The sequence below is a fragment of the Neovison vison genome, chromosome 6 (genome assembly GCF_020171115.1).
Source record: "Neovison vison isolate M4711 chromosome 6, ASM_NN_V1, whole genome shotgun sequence".
Lineage (NCBI taxonomy): Eukaryota > Metazoa > Chordata > Mammalia > Carnivora > Mustelidae > Neogale > Neogale vison.
Window position 1 is genome coordinate 3,456,936 of NC_058096.1, and position 24,756 is coordinate 3,481,691.

General features: G+C 58.7%; 1 protein-coding gene across 1 annotated transcript in view; it reads right to left on the reverse strand.

The window, feature by feature from the left end:
• Nucleotides 1–13,142: 13,142 nt before the first annotated feature.
• The window catches only part of UMODL1 (uromodulin like 1), a 56,539-nt gene continuing 44,925 nt past the window's right edge, over nt 13,143–24,756 (reverse strand). Inside the window, exons 18-23 of the mRNA XM_044254939.1 lie at nt 22,113–22,258; nt 21,370–21,606; nt 21,005–21,164; nt 19,301–19,385; nt 14,256–14,433; nt 13,143–13,548 (exon numbers count right to left, since the gene is read on the reverse strand). Of these exons, the coding sequence (XP_044110874.1) occupies nt 13,545–13,548; nt 14,256–14,433; nt 19,301–19,385; nt 21,005–21,164; nt 21,370–21,606; nt 22,113–22,258 (810 nt within the window). The 3' untranslated portion in view covers nt 13,143–13,544. The remainder of the gene's footprint in view (nt 13,549–14,255; nt 14,434–19,300; nt 19,386–21,004; nt 21,165–21,369; nt 21,607–22,112; nt 22,259–24,756) is intronic.

Consider the following 24,756-nt stretch of genomic DNA (forward strand, 5'->3'; position numbering starts at 1 on the left):
CACCGTACCCTTCTTCCAACTTTTCTCTGTGCCGCTGACCCGTGAGCCACATAGATGTGAACTTCGCGGGTCTACGTAGAAACAGATTTTCTTCCGTAACCGACTGAGCCACCCGGGCGCCCCTGAGATTTTCTTTCTTAAATACAGTATGGTTCTGTAAATGCATTTTCTCTTCCTTATGATTTTCTTTTCTTTTTATTTTTAAGATTTTACTCACTTGTCAGAAAGAGATACAGAGCACGAGCAGGGGGAGGGGCAGAGGGAGAAGCAGAGAGCCCCACCACCCCCCGCTGAGCAGGGAGCCTGATGTGGGATTTGATCCCCGGACCCCGGGATCCTGCTCCCAGCCCAAGGCAGATGCCCGACGGACGCAGCCACCGAGGCATCTCTGATTTTCTTAACAATAGCTTCTTTTCTGCACCTGACCGTACGGAGAATACAGCATGCAGTACAGAGAACACAGACGGAGCTGATAACTGAGTCATCAGTAAAGCTTGCCGCCAACAGTAGGCTCTTAGTAGTTAAGTTTTGGGGGATTTCTATGTGGACTTTTGACCAGGCAGGGGGTTGGCTGCCCCAAACCCTTGGGTTGTTCAAGGGTCAACTGTATTTGAAACTTTTTCACAGTAAAGTATTGGGGAAAATACCCCAAATTTAACAAATAAACCGTAATAGTTATTTTCTTAAATGCCGCATGTTAATACCGTGACCCGGGGCCCACCATTCCCTCTCCTACAGCTTTTGCTCTGTAGGTATTGAAACATACCGGGTGCCTAAGTATCCCGAGCTGCGACCCTTTCCCCACCCCAGCTATGCCTCCTCTCCTGGTGCCTGACATCGGCCTCCTGGCCTCCCCGTCCCCCTTATCAGAGGGACACTTGGTGCTTCCGTGCTCATCACGGCAGCTCTCCGCGCGTCGTCCTCGAGATGGAGCGGGAGCTGCCTCGGACCGCCGGGTTTTAAACGGGAAGTCGTGCAAGTGCATTTTAACCATCCACCGGCTCCGACTGCCAGTTACATTGTCACTGCGCTGTTGTCTCCGTGAGAGCTGAGCCGCAGATGACCCCTACCAAGAGACAATCCAAAACCACTGTTTTACGTCGCTGCTTGTGTTATTCAAACAGGAGAGTCTCTGGGTTACACGTGGGGTGGGTGCGTAAGTCCGGTTTCCCACCGGGGAGGAGATGGGTGGAAAACGGCCGCTCAGCTCAATTAAGTCGAGTCTCCAGGCTGACAGTCGTAGAAAAGGAACCGCCGCGGTTTAGGTGGGATCTCACGGGGAAGCCTCTGGCTGGTCGTGACTCCGTTTCCCCACAGCCAGACACAGACTAGTGTGGGTTTGATTTTAAGTAGGATCCCAGGGAACTGCAGTTCCGGTCGTTGTCAGCGTCACACGTCACACTCGGACCTTGTCTACACAGCGTCAGACGGGCAGCACCCGAGGACGTTCTCAAACACACGGGTGTCCGGCCACTCTTCACCCCAAGCTTGTCCTGTGAATGTCACTGGAACGTGTGGCCTCTGGTTCCACCTATGATTCTGCACAGCTGCACTGCGGTCTGTGCAGTCAAAGGTCCAGTCGGTCCCTTCCCCTTCCCCGTCCTCTGGCCACAGCTCCCTGACTTTGGAGGGCTGCCCTTGACCGATGGCCTCCGCTGCAGGCTTAGAGGACCATCAGCCACGGAGCTCCTCCCCCTTGGCCAAGGGTGGGGCTTGGACACAAGCCTGGTCAATGGAACTTTCTCCCCCGGGACCCTGATCGGGTGACGCTGGGGTGGGGGACAGCTCCTCCCAGCGGCAGTTACCTGGACCCCCGGAGCTGCTGGAGACTGTCCTTCCTAACTTTCTTCTTGACTTTTCTACCAGTCTGGGTCCTCTAACCCGCCTTCCTAGCGGGGGCCATATTCTGTGGCTGCCACCAAAAACGCCTGCCTAACCTGGCTGTGGCTGGCTGCATGCTAGTCCCTGAGACCCACCACAAACAGGAGGACTGGCCATCGGGAGCCCTCCCAGGTGAGCCCACAGGTGGGCAGCTAGGTCTTCTCGATAGGGAAATGACGGCTTTCGAAGCCAAGTGCAACAGCATCAGGGCCTGGCCACCATGGGGAGAGGGAGTGCAGGGGAGGGGCCGGGAGAGCCCAGGTGCCATCAAACATGGCAGACCACCGAGTCCTGCACGGTGCTCGATGGCGGGAACGGAGAGATCAGATCTCGGCATGGTTTCTCACGACGGACCAGGAACCTACAGCGATCTGGAAACAGGACATGTCTAGGGCGGCAGAAAGTCCTCAGGCCCCGGGCCCATCGCACCGCGCAGCCCCTCACCCCGACCTCATGGCTCACCTCCTGCCCTACCGGGAAGCGGGCTGCCCACTTTCCACTCCTCCCCGTGGCTCCACAGCCTCCCCACTGAATCCACACGTCTCCACGCTCCCCTCCATTTCGCGCTTCCCCTGCCGGAGTCCCTAGAAACAAGGCCCTCTTTGCCTCCTGTCCTCATCGCCCGGAGCCCACCTGCACTGCCCCCCCCCACCAGCTCCGGCCACCTGCCTCCCGCTCCAGCCCCAGCCCTCTCCCCCTCTCTGCCAGCTGCCCTAGCCTCCACCCTCCTCACCCGGCCCCTCCCCACAGGGATCTCCTCCAGAACGTGAATGAGAGGGACAGAGACTCCGGTAGAGGCTGTTGGGGGGAGGGTATTAGGGCAGCCAGTACTTGACAAAAAGGGGTTATGTTTGGACACCAGCCTGTGCGGCCAGGGGCCAGCGCCTCCCCATCGTGGCTGCTGGGGGCGCTGCGTGAGCCCCCTGTGTCTGTGTGTCCCTGTGTGTGTGCGTGTGTGTGCGTGTGTGTGCGTGTGTGTGACCAGCTGGGGCAGAATCAACAAACAGCCCAGGTAGCCTTTGCCCGAGCCTGTGGCCTCCTGCATCCGCTGCTCTACTCACTGATTTCGAGGTCATTGAAAGATCTGGCGATGTTGGCAGCGGCTTCAAGACCCCTCCCTGGCCCTGCTGTGTTGTCCTGGATTTCTGCAGCTTGTAGGAGAACGTGGCTCCCGGTGGCCACAGCCACCCAGCCACACCCAGGAGACTTTGAGGGAGGCCTGCAGCGGGGGGTGCGCCCGGGGCTGGGGCCGCTCTGCTGCCAGGCCTGGGGCAGCTGCTGCTTCTGGGGCTGGGCCGAGCCTCCCCACCCGTCCTTCCTCCGCACCCAGCCCTGTGAGTTTTCCTGGGGGCTCCTGGTGCTTTCCGCTGAGCCCAGCTGAGGTCCGGCGGGGACAGGGGAGGACAGAGGCCCGGACAGGTGCCCCGGGGGAGGCCAGGAGCCCCCGGCCGGGCACCGGGTGTCTGAAGGCCAGTCAGGAAGTATTGTGCGGTGTTCTCGGGGGCTTGGATCCCCAGAGGCTGTCCTGGAGCTGAGGTTCAGCAGGTGCAGGCCTCCGTCTCCCCTCTGTAACACGGGGTGGTCCTGAGTGCCACCCCTGTGGACCTGAGTGTGCGGAAAGAGCCGGCCCGGCATCTGGCAGAGCGGGTGGCACCAGCACTGCCGTCACAGGTGACGCCCTGACTTGGCATCTCTTCCGGATCCCATCCGGTCTCCCCTCCACCCCACCCGGCTGCCGCAGCCACGGGAGCTGCGTGAACATGACATCGGGGAGGCTGCGTCGTCTCCCGGGAGCGCCGTCCACCCTTTGCCCCTGAGCCCCAGTGAGGGTGGCCGGGCGGGGGGTGGGGGCATGCGGACAGCTCCACACCTGCGCTGGCTGGGCCCAGGGCCTCCCCCGGGAGCTGCTTCCCCGGGAGCTGCCTCACCCTCATTCCTGCTTATCCTCTGAGCACACCTGGGCATGATCTCAGATCCTGGGATCCCCCCTGGGGAGGCAGCTAATCCGCCCTAAGTCCTGGGCTCCCCTGCGGATCTGCATAAGGAAACCCTTTGTCAGGATGGCAGGCTTTGGGGGGAGGGGGTCCTTCCTTCAGACATCCCCAGGCCTCCCCACCCTGAATGCTGGGAGGGAGCAGCGGAGAGGGCCGGCTTCGGAACCCAGTGTACATCAGCATCTGGCCTTCCTTCCCGTTTCCTTCTGTCCTGGGAGAAACAGGAAGACCTCCCTTGAGTCGGGAATTTCTCCAGCCCCTTATGGGAAGGTTCTACCATTCTGTGGAGTGACGACTCTTGAGCACCTGCTATCAGGGACTAGCGATGAGGACACTCAGCCCCCCGGGGCCAGGACAGCCTCCTGGAGGAGAGGGCCTCTGGGTTATGCCCCAGGGACCAGCAGGAGCCGCTGGGCAACGCATGGACGCGGTGGGTCACACCTAACTGAGCGAACAGCATGCGTACCAGCAGGGAAACTTCTGGAAGGTGTGAGTGGTTCAGAGCGTGAACCCAGCGCCCAGGTGCCGGAGGGGAGGCCGGGGGAGGGGCAGCGGTGTGCCGCTGAGGGTTGCAGGAGCAGCGTGTGTGTGCACGTGTGGGTCCGTGAACTCTCCGTCCATCCTGTGGGTGTAAAGGGAGTGTAGCCTGCGATGCGCAAATAATAACAGAACACGTGATCCTTTTTACTGTAAGAAGGCAAATCCCTTTCTCCCACGAAGGGCAGGAATCATCTTAATCCTGTTTCAATACAGGCTCCAGTCAGGGACATTTTGGGGGGGAAGAGTATGTGCTCAGGCTCCCCAAGACCACCTTTAGGTTCAGTGACCTTCTAGAAAGACTCACAGGACACAGAGTTATAGTTCATCACAACAAAAGGATGCGGATGGAAATCAGTAAAGTTGCTGTGCAGGGAGGAGTCCAGGAGAGCCCAGAGTGGGGAATCACTCACAAGCCAGGTGGAGCGGGGTTGGGGGGGGTGCTTGGCAGGGGGCTCCAAGCCCCCGCCATGGAAAACCACTGGCCCTGGCCGGCGGGGCCGGGAAAAACTCCCTTCGGCCCTTCTGGCTGCCTCGTACTTTACACGTCTCTCCGAGTGTTTATAAATACTCTCTTTAGAGTAGCAGAAGTCGCCATCGGCTCAGGAAAATAAACACGGCGGTAACCATGGTGATCTGAGTATTTCGCACTGGGCAGAAACGGCTTGAGGTGGACACGGGGTTTAATCCGTTTATCCAGGGGTTTGAGTCAAGGCAGCACTGACCTGATTGAAAAACTTTGGTCTCCGGGGACCAGCATCTCTCATCTTCCTGCGGGTGTGTGTCCCCGTTTCTCAGGCCTCGGAGCCCTTTGGAGCTGCTAGAGCCCAGGCCCGGCTCCCGAGGCCTGGGGGTGGGGTGCTGGTGCCTGGGCTGGTGGGCTTTCACCGCACCTGGGTGCGGGGCCCGGGTCTCGTGAACCGCGCTCCGGGCCTGGACCCGCCAAAGGTTGAGTTTCTTTCTCATGGAGCTGGTGCCAAGAAGCCCAAATATTGCAAAGTTCATCGGCAAACTCCGGTCTCACCTCTGTGGATTTTGTGATTAAAGGACGGGGTTTGGGTGGGGGGGGGACCACAAAACCCCAAGGAATGCGAGCGAGACAAAACATAATTAGCTTGCAGAATTTTCAGTGGAAAACTGCCCCCAAATCTCCAACGGCGCACACCTCGAGTTTGGAGCTGTGTTTACAGTCACCTGGAGAAGTTATGAGTAGATCCCACCCGCGTGGCATCTGCGTGGGTTTGGGTAGCGGATCCCTGTGCCGCAATGGGCCCCATTCCGGGCGGGGGCCCCACCTATGTTGAAAGGCCAGGAAACGGATGCAAGTTCGAGTCTTCTACACCGTGTAAGGGGAGATGGGTGGGGAGTCCAGAAAAACCGTGGGACAGACAGCAGGACAAAGGCTGGGAGGAGCCTCCCATCCCCCAGGTGACCAGACACCTCGGTCCTCGGTGGAGAGGCGGGCAGGGCATGGCCAGCGGCTGGCCCCAGGCTTCCGCTCCTGCCTGGGCACGTTGTTGCTAGGGGCTCGGCTATGGCTGGTAGCACTGAAGTGTCTTGTGAAAACCACGTTAGCATACTTAGAAAATCCAGAAAAGACCCTATAGTCTCCTTTCCGTGGAGGTTTTCTGGCCTCGGATGAACAGACGAGGCAGAGACAAGAGGCTGCATGTCTAGAGGCTGCACACACTAAGGCCAAGCCGGAGAGGGTCAGGGACCTTGGCTGCTCCCTGGGGGCTGGGACAAGGTCAGGCCTGAGCGACAAGGGCCTGGAGGAAAGTCCCAGGGCACCGGTGCACCCTTCTGTGGTGAAGTGAGCTCACAGGCACCGCGGAGAATGAACTTGAACCTCAGTGCCCAGCAGGGAGCTCGAGTGGACAGCAGGCCCTAGGCGGGTGCGTAGGAGGAAGACTTCGCGGGGCTGGAGTCTGGGGGAGGCACAGAGGCTGCTGCTGGACCGGAGTCCCTTTCTTTCATGCCTGTCTTTACAAGCTGCTGCTCGCCCTCCCTCCCACCATAGGCTGGGCGCGGCCGCCGCCAGCCCCTCGGCTTAGCCAGAACGCCCCTGCCCGTCTGACCTGAGAGCCCGCAAGCCCCTGGCCTTCCTCCCTCCTCAGCCCATGTGCACGGGGCCGGGGGGGGGGGCTCTCCAAAAGGGCAGTTTCGGGTCCCCTCCGCTGCCCGTAGTTCCGATCCCACGACAGGCGTCTCCGTGGAGGAGCGACAAGGAGGCTGTCTCTTCTTTCCAGCACCGACCTCCTGTCCCGTCTGCAGGGCTGAAGACATGGGCGGCCTTGAGTGTGTCTGTGATTCTGGAGGACGTGGACACTGTGCATGGGGTCCCACGAGTGCCCCCCAAGCCCTGTTCTCAATGCCACACCCGGTCCTTGGCCACCAGGGCCTGACTTCCCGTAGGAGCCACACAGGTGGTCTCTGCCCTGGAGCCTCACCCCTGCCCTGGCCCTAACCCTCCCCTGCGCCCGGTCCGCAGCCCCTCACTCCCGGGGTCTCGGGGTCTGCATTCCCTTCACCCCTTGGGCCCGATCTGGAGAAGCTGGAGGCACAGGGAGAGGCTGCTGCTGGAGAAAACAGGCCAGGGCAGGGGGACAAAGGTTGGGAGCCCCGGCGGAAAGGGGACCCTGACACCCCACTGTCACCCCCATTTTGTCCCCAGGCAACAAGTCCATAATGGGGAGGTTTCCAGACTTCAAAGCTAACACCCTTGAATCTGGAAGGGCTCAGGGGCCTCCAGCTGGTCTGGGATGCTGCTGAGAGCTGGGGTTTTGGCAGAACCTCTGTGGCAGGAAGCAGTCCTGGTCTCTGACCCCTCCGTCTCTGCGTGGCTGCTTTGGTAAAGATGCCACCTGCTTGTCCATGTCCCAGACCCCGATGGCCCTTGCCCACCTCCCTGCACCTGCTCTCAGCGGAGACACAGTGGGCTGGAGGCAGAGGGTCGCCCCTAAAACCTGAGCCACGTGCTCCAAAAATGGGGAGTCAGGGGGTTGGGAGTGAAGGGCCCACTCCCCCAGCCCAGCTGTGCCCGAGAAAAGAGGCATTTTTCTGCTTTGCTGATCTGTCTGGAGGACACAACGCCCAAAGATGGCTCCCTCCCAAGTCAGTAAAGGACAAAGGCAAACAGAAACACTCTGGTCTTGCTGGCCCGGGGCCACGCTGCGGTCAGGAATTTGGCGCTTTCTGCAGCTGCATCTGTTGGGGGACAATGCACAGCAGCCCTTGTCCTGGGGAAGCGGGTTCACGTCCAGCCATGGCCGCTTCGGGGAAGAGAGAACCCAGTCCTCCCCGAGAAGCTGGCTTCGCGAGGACTCAGATGTCCTCTGTTTGCTGTGGCGGCTACGGCCAGAGGAGGCCGCGTGCTGGCACCAGCTTAAGCCCTTCGAGTTCATTATCCTAATTAATCCTCATCAAGACCTGATAAGAACAGCCCTGCTGCCCTCCTTCCTCTCGAGTGAGGCGGGTGACTGCCCAGGGCCCCCCACGGCCCGTGCCCCGCCAAGAAGGGGGCGGGGAAGACCGTGGCAGGGGCGCTCCCTGCTCTCCCGTGGCAGCCGCAACTAATTTCCACAAATTCTGTGGTTTAAAGCAACACGAATGTATCCCCTTAGGCTTCTGGAGGCTGGAAGTCTGACCCAAGGCTCCCTGGGCTGAATCGAAGTGTCTGCAGGGCGGGCTCCGCCGGGAGGCTCGGGGGCGGGGGGTGGGTTCGGGGAAGACGTCCAGCTTCCCGAGGCCTCTCTGCTTCCTGGCTCGTGGACTTTCCTCCACCTCTGTGTCCCCATCCCTCTGAGCTGCTCTCCTGCCTCCCTCTGCCCCACTGAAGGATCCTTGCGACTCCTTTGGGGGTCCCGATAATCCAGAATAATCTCCCTATTCCGAGGCCACCTGACCAGTAACTTCGGTTCCGTCTGTTACCTCAATCCCTTCCGTGTAAGATAGCGTGTTCGCTCCGGGCTCCGGGGTGGGGAGCAGGAAATGCGCTCAGCGGGGGAGGGGAGGGCGCATTCACGTCTGCGCCCTCCCTGGCCCCCCTTTCCCACGTACCTTGGACTGGCCGTCCCTGCCCCCGTCTCCACCTCTCCCCGCAGGGTGGCTGGCGCGGGCTCGCACTGGCTCTGGGGGCTGGTTATTGCTCAGTCCTATCCATGTCCGAGTGACACGTGAGAACAAAGATAGCGAGCGCTCCACACGCAGCACTTGGTATTACTTTATTACACCTTCCTGTCACCTGCGCTCAGGTTATTGGTTTCTGTTGGACCCAAATGGCAGAAATCCGGACGCTGTCCCTGCCGCGCGTCCGGTCCCAGCTCTGCACCCAGCGATGTCCTCCGGGCAGCTCGCGATGGGGCACGGCTGGAGGGTGAGCAGCACCGACACGAGAAAACACGACCCCTCGGGGCTGGGCTGACACGTGTGTGGATTATTTAGAATTAAGAAAGCGATGGGGAAATTATTAATAATGCAGAGGAACCTGTTTGCAAAGGCCGTGTGGGGAAAAGCACAAAAAACTGTGCAGTTGTTACCGAACCGCGACGGTAAGTGGGCGACCAACACAAGAATTTGGCAAAGTGATGGAAAGTGCTCTGGGCAAGTTCATTGGCGCGATGGCGTTTACAGTAAAAAGGAGCACGTGTTCTGTTATTCCCAGGACGGGGCTGGGACAGGTGTGGAGGGGAATGCCAACCGGGTCTCCATCTCCCGGACCCTCCCTTCCCTGTGCAGAGTAGCCCCTCCTGGGCACTGGTCAGCACCAGGCAGGTGCAGAGCTGGGAAGCCCTGGGAGCTGAGGGCCCAGAAGCCGGAGCCAGAGGAGGAGGACAGTGGACACGCCCTGGGACAGTGACCTTGATCCCAACGCCCCTCCTTCGCCGCGGGGTGGGACCGCAGGGCGCTGTGCGGGCCTGAAGAGCCGGACCAGCCCAGTCCCCGGGGCTGCCCAGAGAGAGTCGAGGTCCTGCTGCCCGAGGAGGCACCGAAGGACCTGCTCCAAGAGCAGACAGGCTGCTGAGAAGGCTCCCACGGGGCCTGGGTCCTGCCTCCCTCCAGCCAGTGAAGAATCCCACTAGCCTTGCCGGGCAGGAGAGAGGGTGCCGGTGGGTCTGTCTTCCTGTCCCAAACCGCAGGTCCCCCGAGAGGCCGGCTTATGTTAGTCTCAGCATGGGACTGGGACCGTGCTGGGGGACAGCAGGTCACTGTGGCCCTGGTCACATCAGGGGAGGAGCACAAGGGAAGACTGTTGTGGGCAAAGAGCTGACGGCTCCCAGGAAGGTCCTCTCGCGGGCCAGTCCTCGGGGGTGGGAGGCCACATGGGGCCACAGCGATGCAGCTTCCTGCATGGTGACCGCAGCGACCAGCTCCCTTCACCTGCCGCCAGAGCTCCATGGCCGCCTTCCTCCCTGGGCCGCCCACCTCCCTGACCAGGGCTCCCCACTGTGGCTTCTCAGTGAATGTTCCGGAGGGTTCAGCGTCTCTGAGAGCCCCTTGAGCTCTGTCAGGCTGCTTTCACCCCGGGAGGGCGTCCAAGAGGGGAGGGGAGCCCTTCCCATGCGAACGATCCCGTAAGAAGGCATCGTCTGCCCACGAGGAGCAGTGCCGACAAAGCCCTTGACAAGACCGTGTCATTCCCCCTTCATCCCCCGAAACCCCTTGAGATGGGAGTCCACAGAGCCTGGAGACGGGCCAGCCCCACAGTGGGGTGGGGAGCTTTAGCTTTAGAACTTGGTTCACAATCACCTCGAGTTTTCCGCCCTTTGCCTGGCAGTACAGATCAGAACGGGGAGCCCGTCTCTCTCCTGTGCACAGTGGTTCCTGGGGACCTCTGGCAGGCTGGAATGGACCTGCGGGATGCCATCCTCCTTGATGTGCCCCCCAGGATGTTTCAACCAAGACATGATTCCTTCGATCAATGGTTGGGGGAGACACTGTCTTTCTTTAGCCACATAGGAGTGAAGGAGTCCCTAGTCCTGATTACTTCTCATAGTTATTGGGGGACTAAGAGGGAATTATTGGTTGAAGCTGAGACCATGGAAGGAGAGCAACAAATACGGACCAAACCTTGAGAGCCGCTAGAGCAAGCCTTACCTGAAGCCCTGCCCTGGACTTTAAATTCACAAACGGTCATGGACTGTCTATCGTTAAAGCCTGTCGGAGTTGATGCTTCTACTACTCTGTAGCCCAAAGCTGCCTGACCAATATCAGCATGAACCCCACTTCACAGGTGAAGAAACGGAGGCGTAGAGAAACTAGGTGACAGGCCCCAGGTGGGAGAGGCAGTGCCCATAACCGCGACGCCACCCTGACTCCCACAATACAGTGCCACCTTGCACGGTGCAAATTCTCAGCAACTCCCAGCTGAGACCTTACCACCCATTTCTTCCTATCACAATCACTTTGGTGTCCACTTTGGTGTCTGGAAAAGTGAGAACCTCCAGTCCCTGGTGTTGGGAATGAGCCTTCCCCACCCAGCTGAGACTCAGTGTCCTGAGTCGTGGGGCCAGCCTGGGGCCACCCTGGTTCCCCTGCACACCAGACACGCCCCCGGCCCCGTCTAACCATAACCTCCTGGGTACGTAGACCCAGCAAGAGGCTCAAGCCGTATTCAGGTCAGAAACGCTTCTCCTCTGTGGCGCAAACTCCATCCTCCAGCCGGCCAGATCTCAACGCTTTGCTGGAGCCCCGAGAACCTGCTGTGAGCGGCATCGCGGTCCCCCTGGCGAGTCCCCATATAGGGAACCCAGACGGGCTGCGGGCTCATTCCCAGGGGTTTCTGCTGCAGGTAGAGACTGTCTCCTGGTGTGGCTGCCCTTTCCCTCCTAGGCACAGAGGGGGAGGGGCGAAGAGGCAGCTTCCTCCCTCGGGCAGTCCTGGTGGGAGGGCAGGGTCCACTCGGGGCTCGCCACCCGGACACAGGTCAGCTCATGGGATTAACTCACCGCTCTCACAGCCTGGAAGATGGGCCTCATTTCCCGACCCCCAGAGCCGCGCCCCGGCAGGCTCACGTCCTAGGACCCCAAAGACCTGCAGAAAGATTCCAGATTCCCTGTCCTTTGCTGGCAAAAGTCTCAAATAGAGCAAAACAGAACAAATAGGGGAAACAGGGCTGTGACTGCGGGGGGGAAAACAAAGGGACCTTCCGCCCTGGTCTGCAGCGCCATCTAGTGGCCTCGGTGGGGCAGTGCAGTCCGGGTAGAGGGTGCGCAGGGAGCCGGGGTTTCTCCCCTCCACCTGACCCCCAGACGGAATCAGCCTGACATCCTGGGCCAGGGAGCACTTGGGTCTGCCAGGGACCCAGAACCTCAGCCAGTCGGAGCCCACCACCTTGCCGAGCTCTTGGCTGCTCTATCCATAGGCTAGAGGGTCTCTGGGTTCTAAAGTCCTGGAAGGCTGCCATTCTTCACCAGTGAACCGACCAGGTCTGCTCTGGAGTAGCAGGAAGAGCCTGAACTAGGAGGGACAAGATCTGGGTTTCCACTGTGAGCAGCTTAGAGCAGTAACTTAAAATTTTAGCCTCAGTTTGCTTATCTGTAAAATGGTATCGGTGATTCAGCCGCATAGGGCTATTGCGACAGTTAGGTGAGCAAAGGGAGAAGGTTCAAGGTCGTGCTCACTGTCCCAACCTCAGCCTGCTGCAGAAGGGACCTTGCAACCGGACAGGCCCAGGTCTAACTCCAGCTCCCCTTCTTCCCCGCTGGCCCACTGTGGGATCGCCCCATAATATCTCTAATTCTGCAGCTGTACCGTGGGGTGGTCATGTGGGACCCACACCGTCATGGGTCCTGAAACCCGGATCGACTGAACATCTGTTGCCTCTTTTCAAGAAGGACAAGTGACAGGTCCTGAGCCAGTTATCAGAATAAACGGAAAAGCCAGACACACATTCCTGGTGTCCCCAGTGGGCCCAGCACAGCACCTGCCCTCCGTGGTTGCCGGATAAGCACGGCATGTGACGGAACCAAACAGACCAGCCGGCGCGGTCATGTTTCAATGTCACACGAAATTTATTCTTCCCGCTCCAAATCAGCTTAGACACACACACTACGTATTGTAATTCTTTACTGACTCTGAGGATATCCACTACATCAAACTAGTCACATTCTCCAGCTGGTCTGTATTAGTAGCCATGAGTTACAGTCAACAAAATTAATCTCATGAATTAAAAGCTATGACCATGTTAAATTCTAAGTCCATCAGGGAAAACCCCGTACTTTCAGGTGTTTGCTATCAGATACAATTCAATTTGTTTTAAATATAGTGAAAAGCGCTGTCAGTGTGGTGTCACGGAAAATATTCTAAAATAAAAATTTAGATTCTACACCCACTTCCTTATTCATTTATCTTGTGACCTTATGTAAATGAATCGCCCCATTTCTTCTCTGGTTTCCCTTTGTGTACTGGGTAAATAGTCCACCCTACTTGGAAAAATATTAAATACTGAGTGTGTGTGTGTATGTGTAATGTTATTTCTACTTATAAAGATCTTCGTATTAATAGACTGTCTTTTGAGTTCCTGTTGTGTAAATAAAAACAATATACTGCTAATGCAGGAGAAAAGCTCAAGAGAATATACATCCACTAGAAATAACATTAGCAGTATTTATCAGTACACGACTGACCTATTGCTAAAAGAACTCCAAGTGAACTGTCCAGTATCTTTGCAAATGTGAGGTGTTGTAAGTTAGACAGAGCATTGGATGAAGGGACGAATGAATGGAAAGATGGGTGAGTGGGTGGGCAGGTGAGTGGACAGAGGGAGGTGGGTGGCAGGTGGCGGATGTCGATGGACAGCAAAACAGGAAAGGGCCACTTGGACCAGTTAGGATGGTAGAGCCTGGGCGCTCTGGAGCTATCGGAGTGATCTGTGTGATGGCAGAGCCGCGCTCATGCTTGGTTTGAAGAGCCCCGTGTTTGAGGCTCTGGGCATCGCCCTCGCCCGGCCTCCCTCTCCAACAGCTCTTCTCATCCTCCGGGTGGGCGTTGATTCTCTGGGACCTGCATGGATGTTGGGCTCCGGAGTCAGAGTCTGTTTTCACCACCTCTGGGACTCTTCCAGACTCTGGATGTGGGACAGAGCAGCTTAGGTCCATGCTTGACGAATTAAGGACCAAGTCTGAGTCACAGCTACCTGCATGGAAAGGGAGGTCGCCAGGGTCAGTGTGCAGCCAGGAAAGGAGAGGTTCCTGCAGGAATGCTCCCGGAGCATGGGCGGCGAAGGGGCCCGTGGGCTGCGTGCGCGCTAGGCCAAGGAGGGTCCATGGGTTTCGCGCGTGTGCCATTCTAGGGAGGGACTGTGGGTCACGTGCACGCTGCTCTAAGGAGGGCCTGAGGATCACGTGTGCACTAGTCTAGGGAGGGAGCGTGGGTCACACGCACGCTAGTCTAGGGAGGGCCCGTGGGTCACACGGATGCTGGTCTAAGGAGGGCCCGTGGGTCACACGGATGCTGGCCTAAGGAGGGCCGGCCGCTCATGTCTAGTCTAAGGCACTGTAGCCCAGCAGCTAAGGGAATGGACCCCAGACCCAAATTGCAGCTCCTTCCCCTCCTAGCTACATTCTCAGGGCCCCTGCCCCAGGTCCCCATCCGTGAACGTGGTCATAACAACCTCACGCGGTTGGGGCACACCCGGGCCCTCCCCCCGCCCCCCCGCCCCTCGCACTGCCCCAGGCTCCGTGGGCTTAGCGCTTGTGCAAATCGACAGAACCGGGTCCCTGACAGTGGATGGTTGGTTTCCCCGCTCAGGACCGGTCCTGTGGCCTCCCACCGTGAAGGCAGGATGCGGGCATGGGAGGCGCCTCCCCCCTCCCCCACCTGCAGGCCAGCTGGGCCTCCTACTCATAGAATGCCTGGTAGCTGACTCCGCCCGCCGCGGCTCCGAAGCTGTATCTGCCGGTCATTCTCTGGTAGTGCACAAGGACGAGGGCACCTGCTCCCGCCACCAAGGCAAAGACGGCCACCGCGATGAGGACGAGGTAGCCGGTTCCCAGGCCTGGCTCCGCCCCTGGGCGCTCACCTGCAGGGAGTGAGACAGGCACAGGTGGAGGCTCTGCCCGAACCCCGAGGGGCGCGTCTCCTCGTGCCCAGGACCGCCTGTGGCCCAGCACCCCGACCTCACGGTGCGGGTGGAACGGGGGACGTGGGAAGGAACAGCCATGGAGCAAGCGCTCCACGGGGGTCGGCTGCTTTGTGCCGTGATCGTCTGGATCGGACTGGTCCGGAGCACCAGGGCCTGAGGCTCCACACATGCCCATGTGCACGCAGGGGTCCCGAAGGTGACCAAGCAGGCGTCCCAACCCCAAGAGAAAGGCACATCGAGCAGGACAGTTTGACCTGCCCAACATTCTGGACCATGGCTAGGGCAGGTGGAGGGCTCAGGGGGCTTGGCATGTGGGCACATGGCTCGCCCGGCACAGAGAGCCACGAGCCTCCCCCACACCCAGAGGGCCGATACAATAGAGGAGAACACAGACCCGAAACAGCTGGAAATCGGGACTCACATCCCCAGACACCCACGTTCATAGCCACGGTATCCACAGCACCCGAAGCTGGACACAACCCCCGTGTTCACCAAAGGAGGGACCGATCAACAAAGCGGGGTCCGTCCGCACAAAGGGATATTGTCGGGCGTATAAAGGGACATGGAGGAAGCTCCAAACCTCACGCTGAGTGAGAGAGGACAGTCGCAAAGGACCCCACGCAGCAGGACCCTGCTTGTGGAACTACCCGGAACAGGCAAAACCAGAGGCAGAAAGCACAGCGGTGTCAGGTTCTGAGGGAAAGGGGCAGGGAGGGACCCCAGACTGATGCAGAGCTGCTTTTGGGGTGATGGAAATGTTTTGAGCCTCGAGACAGATGGTGGGTGGAGGGCATTGTGAATGGGTGGCCTGCCGCTGGGTGGTTGATTTTAAGATAGTTCCCCATGTGGCGTGTGAACTTCCCCCTCAGTTCTACTGCATGAAACCTGCATGGCCAGAGAGAGAAGGAGGCCACCAGCCAGCCCTCTGGCCTGATCCCCCACACCCCAGGGAAGAGAGATGTCCACCCCCATGAGGAAGGTGGGTGTCCAGGGGCCCCGAGCATGTGGGTGTGACCCACGGACAGGGCGCGGCATCCCGTTCACCTCCGTCGTCCATCACGGGATGTCCACCTGGGGACAAGGGGCACCCGGATCCTGTTTCCTGTGCAGTTGCTTGTGTGGACACTGCTCTGGGTCTCCCAGGGTGTGGCACGGGTGTGCACAGTTAACAAGGTGGTCCAATAGCAACATCAGGGACCCCCTCCTGGCTGCCGGGAACTTAGGTTGCCCCCTACTCCAGAAGGAGGAAGACCCTTGGGGACGGTTGCCAGAACAGTTTCAACCTCCGTAGGCACCCAGCTGGGATCGCAGCTTCCTGGGGACAAGGCCCAGACGGGGTCTTCCATAACATTCCCCATGCGCGGTGCCATTGTGTGTCCTCCAAAAAGATGCGTTGAGGTCCCAACCCCCTGTACCGCAGCACGTGATGTTCTTTGGAAATAGGTTCATTGCAGATGGAGTGGGTTAGCTTCAGATGAGGTCATGCTGAAGCCGGAGAGGCCCCCGACCCAACAGGACCATGTCCTTATAAGAAGACAGCCACGTGAAGACACAGAGGCAGAGGGAGAACGCCGTGTGAGGACAGAGGCAGAGACCCGGTCACAGGATCGGGATCGTACAAGCCGAGGCGAGCCAGAGCAGCAAATGCCGGGAGCTGAGAGAGCCTGGAACAGACCCTCCCTCACTGCCCAGCAGGAACCAACCCTGTGACACCTTGACCTTGAATTTCTGGCCTCCTGTTGTAAGACCCCCAGTCCGTGCACTTAGTTTCCTGTGGCACCAGCGCCAGAGAACTAACACCAGTGGTGTGAAGGGCAAACGGAGCCCGTGCAGCCCAGGAGAAGAAGGCCGAGTGGATCAGAAGCTGGGCACTGCTCCAAGCAGCCCCGCCTGTCCGGGTACCAGCCTGCGAGCTTGGCCGCCTTCCCGGGAATCCCCGAGTATTCTCAGTCTTCCCCACCGAGAGAGAGGGCGACGGCAGAGCCAGAGTGTGGGCACACGTGGGGGGTAGAGCAGGGCACACAGGGGGCAAAGCGTGGGCACACGTGGGGGTGCAGAGCATGGATGCACATTGGGGAGCACAGTGTGGGCGTCCGTGGGGGGAGTGCAGAGTGTGGATGCCTGTGGGGGACACAGCGTGGGCGCCCTTGCGGGGGACAGAGCATGGGCACATGGGAAGGCAGGGTGTGGGCACACATGGGAAGGCAGAGTGTGGGCACATGGGGGGAGAGCATGGGTACACGTGAGGTACAGTGTGGGCACACATGGGGGGTCAGAGTGTGGGTGCACATGGGCAGTAGAGTGTGGTGCATGTTGGGGGCAGAGCATGGGCGCCTGTGGGGGAGTGGAGTGTGGATGCATGTCGGGGGTAGAGTGTGGATGCACGTGGGAGCTGCAGAACGTAGGCACATGTGAGAAGGGGAGAGAGCCTGGGCGTATGTGGGGGGCAGAGTGTGGTGCATGTGGGGCACAGAGCATGGGTGCACAGAGAACAGAGTGTGGGCACAAGGTGGGAGGGGGGCAATCCTGAAGGGATCTGTCTGCCCGTCTTTCTCACCCCTGTCTCCAACACGAATTCCGTTCAGGTACATAATTAAAATATGAAGTTTCCACCAACTGGGAGACGCCATGTTTCTAAATGCTTTTTCTATATGTTTGTGTGGCACCGCTACGGCGCAAACGAAAGCTAATAATCCAATAAGAAAGAACGATGGACAAATGAATAACTACAGTTCTTGTTTTGGAGCCCAACGGTTTCTAGCCTCATTCTCTTTGTTGTTCTCTGCAGTGGTGGTTAGTGTGGTGCCCTAACGGTTACAGATGAGAACAACACACCCGTGTCCAGTCATTTCGATGGACCAGGCACTGCATGAAGTAGGAATTATTATTATTCCCATTTTATAGATGAGGGAAATGAAGCACAATGTGGCACATGTGCACAGGTTGCAGAGAAAGAGGAACGCGTTGGACACTTAGTAGGCGTGTAGGCCTGTCACAGAGACAGATGAAATCATGAGTAAGTGTGTGCATGGATTGATGGACGGACAGACGGATGCTGGGTGGATAGACAGATGGAAGAAGGAATGTTGGGTAACGGATGTGTGGGTGGATGGATGGATGGATGGATGGTTTGGATCCAGAAGACTCAGTAATTCTTCCAAGACCACGCATCTAGAAGCACCATATTCAAACTCAGGTCTCTTAACTGCAAGCCCAGTGCTTTTCCACTCCCCGCAGTTTCGACATTATCTATACTCTTTGCAAATGAATAGAAGTCCCATTTCTATTGATGAAAATGCGTATTAGGACCAGCTGGTCAACCAGTTCTCCTTAGAAGTTTGAGAAAATGAAGAGGGTAGAAGAAACACGCAGTCCTAGGATGGGCCCTGTAACCCCCTGATGACCAGTGCAGACCCCAGAACCTGGAGCCCAGCTCCAGAAACACACCAGCAGTAGCCCCCAAACCTGGAATCTTCTCAATTTCACAAATACTTTGGATGAGAAGCAGTCGTTGGAATCACCAGCCAAGAGGCCCTCCTTCCCTCTTCCTGCTCCCTCGGCTCCCTTCCCAAGCCTGAACAGACTCGGACCCAGGCTCAGACCCCACATCCAAGACCCCAAAGGTCTTGTGCAGGAAGATACAGAGAGGCAAGGAGGGCCACCAAATTCAGGGAGGAAATCAACAAAAAAGGAGTAACAAAAGGAGAAAACACCAAAGTAGCAGAAACAAAGATCATGGACGTTTCTTTCTTTCCGGCACAAAACTCGAAGGTCAGAGGCCTGGGCTGGCACACTCGCTCTGTGCTGTCTTTGGGAATGGGGCTCCTTCCAGCTCCTGTCCCCAAGGCCCTCAGGGTCTGCCAGGCAGAGGACTGCAGCCGTCCCCACCCCACCCCTGCGCCCGCCAGGCAAGAGGAAGAAAGGGACACGTGAGGGGCAGCCCTGCGGGGACGGTCCCTCCACCTCCTGTTGGCATCTCACTGGCCAGAACTTACTCCTACGGCCACACTGGGCTGCCAGGCTGGGAACAGAGCATTTATCCCAACAGCCACCCGCCAGCGAAAGCCTGGGCGTTCCACGGCTAAGAGGCACGAGGACAGATGTTGGGACACAGCTAGCCGTTTCGGTCTTAATATCCAAAGCACACCATTTTCCCCATCCAATTAAAACAAACAAACAAACAATAAAATGGATCTCAAAGGAAATAAAATGCTTCTCTGGAAAGGTGATGGTGGCCGTTGGAACCGCACGGGTTGTCATCGACTAGCGGGAGTGTCATACCAAGGGAGAAAGCTGTGCCTCTTTTTTTTTTTTTTTTCCTTTTTTGCATCTTCTGCTGTAGCCAAGCCCAGAATAAAGAGGTTTCCCGTGCGTGCGCACACTGGTACACGCATACACGCAGAACCCGACCCGGGGCAGCCCGCCTTCCTCCCTCCACAACCCACGTGGCGAATCGATCCACGTCAGGAAACTTCACCGGTTTCGTGGGACGCAACTCAAAATACCGCTTTGTCCCAGCGCGAGCGGACTTCCCGCAGCGCCCGCCGTTCCTTCCGCAGCAGCGTGGGGACCTGAGGACCGCGAGGGCTCCTCCTGCCTGGGGCTCCCGGGAGAGGCCGGCCCCACTCTGCGTGCAGAGGCTGGAACCGGGGCTCTCCGTGAACCCAGCTGCCGTGTCCGCTGTGACGGGTCTACGGAGCGTCCTGGCCGTGGCTCCTGGTCGCGGCAGGCAGGTTCACACGCGGGGGAGACGGAACCCAGTTCTATCTTTTCTTTAACTGACTCAACCGAGTCACCGACTCACCTTCAGACCGAATGAGGGGTCCCCAGGACGTCTGGTGTGTTGCAGACGCTTCCCGGCTTCTCGGGGACCGGATGTCATCGCAATTCTGTTGTTTGGAAATGAAGGAAACTTCCAGTTAGTTGAACGGAACTCATCAGCTCTGAGAAACGTGGTCACTGTCGGGGTAAGACTCTGATCCGGACGTTGTAAACCAGCTAGATGAGCTCAGGCAGGGAAGGGGACGAGGGGCCTGGACTGCCAGGACCACGGGCTCTGCCGGTGTGACGGGAGGGCCGGTGGGCAGCCGGGGCTGGAGGAAAGCAGGTCTGAGAGAACACCGGCTGAACCATCTCCAGCCCCAGGCCCCTGGGCCCCTCGGGCCCTCTGTCAGCTCTGCACCTCCTTGGCCTTCCCCATGGCCTGCCACAGCCGCTTGCTCCTTTCCACACTCTGCCTCGCAGACAGCTTCAGGGACGTGGTGGGACCCGCTCACCGTACACCTGCTCTATGTCCCCCTAAACGATGTGGACGCCCTGGCCCCAGCGCCTGCAGATGGGACCTTATTTGGAAACACAGTCTTTGCAGATGAAGCTAAAGCGAGGTCATTGGGGTGGGTCTCAGTCCTACCCACTGTGTCCTTGTGAAAAGGGGAGGCTGAACACAGACATGCACAGAGGGAAGCTGGGAAGACACAGGGAGAAGCCAGTGTCTCCGCGCCAAAGCCAGAGCCTGGAATGAGTTTCCCTCCGGCCTCTGCAGAACTGGTCCTATCACAGCCCCTCGGAGGATGCAGTCCTGCTGCCTCAGCCGCCCCATGGTGCCCCGAGCTTACAGCCAAGGACACCCGCATGACAGCCCTCCTCTGGGGACGTGGAAGGGACTGTGTAGAGCCGTATCATAAAACTCTGGGGGCCTGCAACTCCTCACAGACGTCATCGTGACGACTAACAGTCCTTTCTTCTGCAATGTCTACGGGATGAGACAAAGTGACGTCAACAAAATCGGTTCTTCTCCTCTGCATGTTCTGAGGCTGCTCGGGGGCTGGTCACCGAGAGAGGATGCAGGGTTCTGCGAGCCGCAGGAACGATCCCGGCCCCCAGAAGACAGACGCGCGCGCAGCCGCTGAGCCGGGGGCCAGCAGAGCTCTCTACACTGTCCTCGGCCCAGACAGCGTGGGACTGTCCGCGACGCACTTGTCTGGTGTGAACAGCCTTCTTCACACCTCAGGACCACAAAGCGTCATTTCACAGTTAGACAGCTAAGGAAATGATCATTTAAAATTATTCAAGATCCCGGCGTGGAGGATGAACAGAAGGGGGAAACCCTCTTATTCAGTATCGCGGTGGCTGGGATTCAACAGCGTTCCGTCCATGCTGCTAAAAATAATACGAAATTAAAGGACCGTGTTTATACCCGGGTATGCATTCTCCACGGAGAAGAGAAGCCCCACAGCCCCGGGGGGCGGCCTGGGGTGTGCGGGGATGACCAGCAGGTGTTACGGCCTCCAGGCGGAGGCAGCTTAGCCACAATCACATGGACCGCCCACCCACGAGCTGCCCGCAGCCCACACCTCCTTTGTGGGGCTCAGGCTGTAGGGCCCCGTGTCTCCTCCCAAAAGTTGGGCCCCGGAGCAGCCCGGCCCTGGGCCCCAGCTAACGGAGCGACCCTCCTCGGAGCCGCGGGGACGCGAGTCCAGGCGCACGTCCGGGAAAGCGCGACACCTACTATTTTGCATGTGGTCCCGGGGGAGTCCATGCAGATGCGGAGCCGGCAGTGCAGGTAGACCATGGAGTTGTTGATGAAGGAGAAGATTTTCAGCTTAAACTGGGCCTTGCTGGAGTCCCCGTTCTCGATCACGTGCGTGTGCGTGTTGGGGATGGGGCAGCTGGGAAGCGAGGAACCGGACTCACTGGTCAGGAGCCGCCCCCTCTGCACCCCTGCGCACACACCATCCGCGCTGTGCGTGGGAGGCAGGGACCGCCAGCTCTCCCAGTCCCCCGAGACTCGGGCGTCACTGAAAACCCAGGCCCGCCTCTCCGTGGGGGTCTGGGAACTCAGAGGCCCCCGAGCAGCCCGCAGCCGGCACCCACCTATCGTTGAGGAAGACGAACATGACCGGGTCCCTGGCGTTGCTGGACGGCGTCGCCCAGCACTCGGTCAGGACCACCTTGAGGTTGCTGTTCTGGTTATAGAGTCCCACCTCGATCTTGATGTCGTCGCTGGCGGACACGGTGTAATTCCGGGGGATAGGGGAGTCCCCGATAAACAGCTGCATCTCGGTGACAAAATTACCGGAGCCGTGGAGGTCCTCGATAATGGTGTAAACCCTGCCAGAGCAGGTGGGCTGCGCAGGTGCACTTCTGCGACCCTCCCCTTCCCATTGCTCCCCAGAAAGCAACCCCAGAGGAGGAGGAAGTAAAGGCAGACCGCCCAGCGGGACCGGGCAAAGAAAGGTTGCCTGTTCTGAGCCGGCTGCAGTGGGGTGACAGCCCCCGGTGGGTCTGGAGGAGACTTGAGGACAGGCAGGGGCGGGGGTCGGCTTCCCAGGGGGACAGAGAGGCCCCAGGCGGCCAGTGAGGCATGGTCACGGGGAAGCCGTGGGCTGGGCTGGGGCGTCCCCTGTGACTGGCTAGGGCGCACACTGGCTTTCTTTGGTTGGTCCAGGTTTGGAAGTGAAGACAACAGTTAGGGGAGCTGGTAGTTCCTAACCACGTCTGGCCACTGTCAGTCTCACAAAAAGGTCCTCAAGTGATTGAAACCGTAAAGAAATCCAAAGCGAAGGCGCTAGAGGGGAGAGTGAGCTGGGGAGGGGCGGCAGGACCTCTGCACTCACCCCCACTCCGGGGCGTAGCCCGATGACATCAGGAGGTCGTTCTGGAAGGCACAATGGATGGGACTCAGGATCTTCAGGTGGTGGATGACGGCGTCGGGGGACAGGTCGTTCCTCAGCGTGGTCCTCACCACAGTAGTCGTCATGTTCTGAACACAAACGGGCATCAGTGTGCTCCCAGACCCCAGCAGCCCCACCCCCAACGGTCCAGCAGACCACGGTTCTGGGTGCCAGGGGAGGGTGGCTCTTCCCTAAAGCTTGTCCCCAAATACGAACACTCTGACCATCTTCTCCCAACATCAAACGCCCAAGAGCATGTCAAGTGCCGACCCCTGATTTCGCCTGTATCCTTCGCCCGTTTTCCCCATCAGAGGAGAACCAGAGGCAAACCGGACCAGCTGATACCCCCAAATGACGGATGGGGCTCCTCCCCAGACAATCCCCCAGCACATTCCTGAAAGTGAGAACGCAAGCCCCTCCCCAAAGAAATCGAGCTAAAATCATGGGGTTGAAGTCTGCGTGGGACCACCAGATCTCTGTCCTCACACCATCATCCGGGTGGAGAACAAGGAGCCCGAGGACAAGCTCCAGAGAGGGACGGTCATTGTGACGGGGACTCGGGGTGTGGGAGTACATGAGCCCCCAGGGAACAAGGCTGAGCCCGTTCCTGTGCATGAAGTGAGGCCTGCAGACCAAGCCCAGAGACTAAGCAGGCGAGAGTTCCGGAGTTTCTCCAGATCCCAGAACAGAGACGGAGAGCCTGGGGCGGGCCGCTGCCCGACGTGCTCAGTGGACAGCAGGTAGGAGGGGATGGACGGACACTTCTGTGAACACCCCCTCATCGCACTGGAGCTGAGCCAAGGCTGTCGTTGGACCAAACGCCTGAAGTGACATTCGTTCGCGGCGTTTTGCTTGCTCGTGGCCTGGAGTTGGATCGTGGTGGCTTCCCAAGACCCGCGTGCCTTTACAGGCACATCCCACGCTGTCACTAGGATGCAGCCCAGCGTCGGCCAAGGACAGCTGCAGACGGCCCGTGGTTGGCGCATCGCGGTGGGCGTGGCATGGCCTCTGCTAGTCGCCGGCCTTGGCGTCTCGGGAGTAGACGAGAGACCGGGAAACTGAAACAGACAAGCCGGCCGTGCACGTAGAGGAAGCAGGGGTGCGGCTGAAACATCTGGCTGAGAAGCCGCATCCGGCAGCGTCCACGGAACCACGCCGCCACTGAAGCAGGAGCCCACGGATGTGGCGTGGCCAGCAGAGCGTCTGGTCACGGAGAGCCTGCCAGGGAACGATGGCTGAAAATAGACACTGGGAGACCAGCCGGGCTGCTGGGACCCACAGATCTGGTAGAGACGTGGAATCCGGGGGCCAGTCAGGCTCCGGCAGGAGTGGGTCACGGGTGGTGCAAAGTTTGCAGGAGCGCGAGGGGGAGTGGCTGCCGGCGGAGGGTTCTGGACTGAAGTCACTTGGGGGAAGCCGTTTTCGGAGCTCCTCTGCATCTCCGGCTCCCACACCGACTCCTTCCTTGTTGCTCGCTTATGAGAAATTACAGCAAGTGTGTTTTCCCTCGTGTGTCTGTGACACAGACCCACGCAAGCCCCAGTAAATGCACAACATCCAAAAACCATTAGCTTATGTCGGAAGTTACTGGATATTATTGCTGCCTCTAGGTTTTCGTATAAATGGTGAAATTAGAATTACTGAAAACCACGTGAATTCTTGGAACTCATTTCCCTTCGTAGGGACTAGTGACGCCTTAGCTTCGGGGAATAAACTTGCCTACGTTCTTGATTGCATTATCCAAAGACGGAAGCATGGAAACACTGGCATTTCCACCTGTCTCTGTGTCTGCTTCTATCTGCCCCTCCGTACTTTGGAACAGTTACCGATCTATGTGATGTTTGTATGTCCGGCGGCTCCTTCCAGCTGAGAAGCAGAAGCTCCTGGGGGTGTAGACTCATAACCCACGCGGCGACAAGTGTCCGATGGGCTGTGCCCCAGGCACCCCGGCCGGGGTACGTGCTCCCTATGTCATTCGGTGCCTTTGAAAACTGCTTTGGGAAGTGCCTCAGACGCCCTGGCCAGCTCCCCGCTGTCTCCATAGAATTTGGGAAGATGGCCGTGGACGCTGGTGAATCTTCTGGGGCGTGGACCACTGTGTCTCTGAGCATCGTCTGCACGATCAGCTCACAGCATGTCAGACTTGGGGGTGGGGCTTAAAGCCTTAGATTTAGCTTCTAAAAAATCGGGAGGTCAGTACAATTTAAACTGCTTAACCCCCCCCCCCAAATAAGGAAAGAGAAGGAGGCAGCAGAACCTGCTAACTGTACATATTCCATCGTGTTTGTGGAAGTCCGTGTTTGGAGAATCCTAGGTTTTGGCAAGTACCAAAAACCTCAAGAACTTTTGTGGATTCCGGGGCTAGGATGACTCACCAGAGACGCATTTCCCTCTGCTCTGAACAGGCCCTGAGCCCCACTGAAGGTAACAGGTGGAGCTGCCGTGTCCGTGCAGCTCGGGGAAACAGAGGCAGAGAGCCAGTGCGCTGGCCCGCCTGGGACCCCGGCCGTCGGTAGGACACTCACCCCGCACGGCGCGACGGCAGTGACCGTGTCGTCTCCCGCACCGTTCACTCTGGTCTGCGAGC